The 2,722-nt window shown below is 67.8% G+C and overlaps 1 protein-coding gene across 1 annotated transcript; it reads left to right on the forward strand.

The window, feature by feature from the left end:
• Window positions 1–810: 810 nt before the first annotated feature.
• LOC143261255 (uncharacterized) lies at window positions 811–2,409 on the forward strand. Its single transcript, XM_076527839.1, has 2 exons — window positions 811–1,056; window positions 1,636–2,409. Exons 1-2 carry the CDS (start codon window positions 811–813, stop codon window positions 2,407–2,409), a joined length of 1,020 nt encoding a protein of 339 aa, XP_076383954.1.
• Window positions 2,410–2,722: the final 313 nt, after the last annotated feature.

Here is a 2,722-nt window from a genome sequence, read left to right on the forward strand (position 1 = left end):
GGGCAGAGTCCGCGAGATGGCTGAGCTGCAGACGGCCGAAATTCTGGAGGACGTCAACCGGGCCATGGAAGAGGTGGAGAGGGTCTCCACCGTCTCGAAAGGCTTGAAGGGCACCCTCGCCAAAAGCCTAAGGGAGACGGCCCTCACAGCAAGGGCGGGGGTCACGTGCCTGGCGAAAAGGACCTACACCGGTGCTCCCCACGAGGCGGAAAAGGAGAATGCCCGTCTGACTGACCTGGTCGAGAGGCTGAGCGAGGAGGTGCGGACCCTCCGAGCGGAACTGGCGGTGGTAAGGGGCGAGAAGAGCTGGAACAGACTATCCCTGCTGCGGAGGAATCCCCCAACATGGAGAGGGTCGCGGACACCATGACGGAGATGGTGCGCCGAATGGAGGCCCTGGAGCGACGGGTGGAGGAGGGTCTTGCTCGCCCGAGCCGGGCGGTGGAGACCCCGGCCCCCACACCGCGCCAAAGAGTGACGAAGGGGGGCTGCGAGGTCGGCGAGCGGGCCACAATGACGCCGCGGGGAAAGGAGGGACCGGCCACGAGCAGGGAGTGGACAGCGGTCCAGACGAGGGCGGCGAAGAGGGCTGCGATCCGGGCTGCGGCACCTGCGAGTGCCGTGCCAACCGCAAAAAGCGGAACTGCGGGTGGGACGCGAGCAGGCCGGGGGGAGGGAACGGTGGCGCGAAAGGCGAAGCCGACCCCGACTCCAGCACCGAGAGGGGCGAGATGACTGAAGCGCGCCCCGACCACTGCGGTCGTGGCGATCACCGTGGCGGAGGGAGGACCTCTGACCTACGCGGAGGCGATGAAGAGGGCCCGGGAGAAAATATCTTTGCCTGAACTGGGCATCGAGGCAGGAGTGCGGCCCAGAAGAACAAGGACCGGCGGTCTCCTGCTGGAGGTGAAGGGGCCCGAGTGCCAGCAGAAGGCCCGAAAACTGGCGGAGAGGGTAGCCGCTGTCCTGGACGGCACGGGGGCCAGGGTTGTCCAGCCGACGAAGCGGGCCGACCTGCGGATCACCGGCCTGGACGAATCCGTCAGCATAGAGGAGGTAAGGCGCGCGCTCGCGGCTCTCGGCGGGTGCTCCGCGGGGGATATCAAGACCGGGGAGATCCACCGGACCGCGGCGGGCGCGATGGGCGCGTGCTGGGCACAAGGTCCGGTGGCGGCGATCCGAAAAATCGCCGGGGCGGGGCGCGTACTCGTGGGGTGGTCCAGCGCGAGAGTAGCTGTCCTAGAGGACAGGCCGCTGCGGTGCTTCTGCTGCCTGCAGCCGGGGCATGTGCGGGCTGCGTGTACCAGCGCTGTGGATCGTAGCGCGCGTTGCTACCGCTGCGGGTCGGAGGGGCATAGGGCATCGGCGTGTGTCGCGGTTCCCAGGTGTCCGCTGTGTGCTGACCTTGGTCGACCGCACGGACACCGCCTGGGGGCGGCGACGTGCGCGCAGTACGTTGTGCGGGGGAGAGTGGGGAAGCCACCCCCCCCCCCGGGAGACTGGCCCGACGGTGGGGGGCGCCGCAGCGGTGGCTGCAGCACCCGCCGAGAGAGGGGAAAGTAGAGAGACGGGGGAGGCGATGGAGATCGCCCCCGAAGGTGCGAAGGAGTAGACCCCAATATGCGGGTGTTACAGGGGAATCTGAACCACTCGCGCAGGGCTCAGGACTTATATGTTCAGGCCCTGCGCGAGATGGGACCGGGGGTGGGGGTAATGGCAGAGCCATACCGTATCCCCGATAATCCTCTTTGGATCGGGGACGAGGCGGGGTCTGTGGTGATCACCGCATCGTGCGCTGAGCCTGGACTCCCGTCCGTCTCTCTTCTGGAGAGGGGAAGGGGGTATGTCGCGGTAGAATGGGGGGATATAACCGTCGTCGGCGTGTACATCTCCCCGAACGGCGCCCTTAGAAGGGTCCGGGAATTCCTGGACGGGCTGCACGCGTGTCTTGCGAGATTCGCATCCCGTCCGGACCTCGTGTTGGGAGACTTCAACGCGCACGCCACGGCGTGGGGCTCCCGGGGGACGAACGCCCGAGGGGAGGCTGTGCTGGCCTGGGCGGCGAGTCTGGATCTCCGGTTACTAAACCGGGGATCCCGGCCGACGTGCGTGCGGTGGCAGGGGGTCTCCATTGTGGACTTGACCTGGGCGACGCCTGCTGCCGTGCGTCGAGTCTCGGGATGGAGGGTGGCCGACGATATCGAGCTTGCCTCGGACCACGTCCCAATCGTCATGGACGTGGGAGCTGCCCCCAGCGACGCGCGGGGTTCCGTGACTCGACGGGCCGGCCGGCGACGGCCGCGATGGGGGATCAGGCAGGTCGACGTCGACCTGCTCAAGGCCGCGGCATTGGCGGCATCGTGGGGGGGGGACAACCGGGCTTGCAGGGGATGGGCAGGTTGCCCCTGAGCGGGAGGCCGAACTGCTGCGAGAGGCGTTGTGGGCGATTTCTGACGCCGCAATGCCCCGTAGCAGCGACGTTGCCCGTTGGATGCCCGTATATTGGTGGTCTGAGAGGATTGTCGGGTTGCGTGCGGCATGCCACGCGGCTCGGCGCCGGTTTACGCGGGCGCGCCGGCGTGCTCGTGGTGCGCGAGGGGAGACGCTCGCGCGCTACAGTGAATACCGCGATGCGCTGTCGGGGCTCCGAAAGGAGATCGCCAGGGCCAAGGACCAGGCGTGACGGGAGCTCGTCGCGTCGTTGGATGCGGATCCCTGGGGG

Source organism: Megalopta genalis, unplaced genomic scaffold (assembly GCF_051020955.1).
Source record: "Megalopta genalis isolate 19385.01 unplaced genomic scaffold, iyMegGena1_principal scaffold0046, whole genome shotgun sequence".
NCBI classification, from domain to species: Eukaryota; Metazoa; Arthropoda; class Insecta; order Hymenoptera; family Halictidae; genus Megalopta; species Megalopta genalis.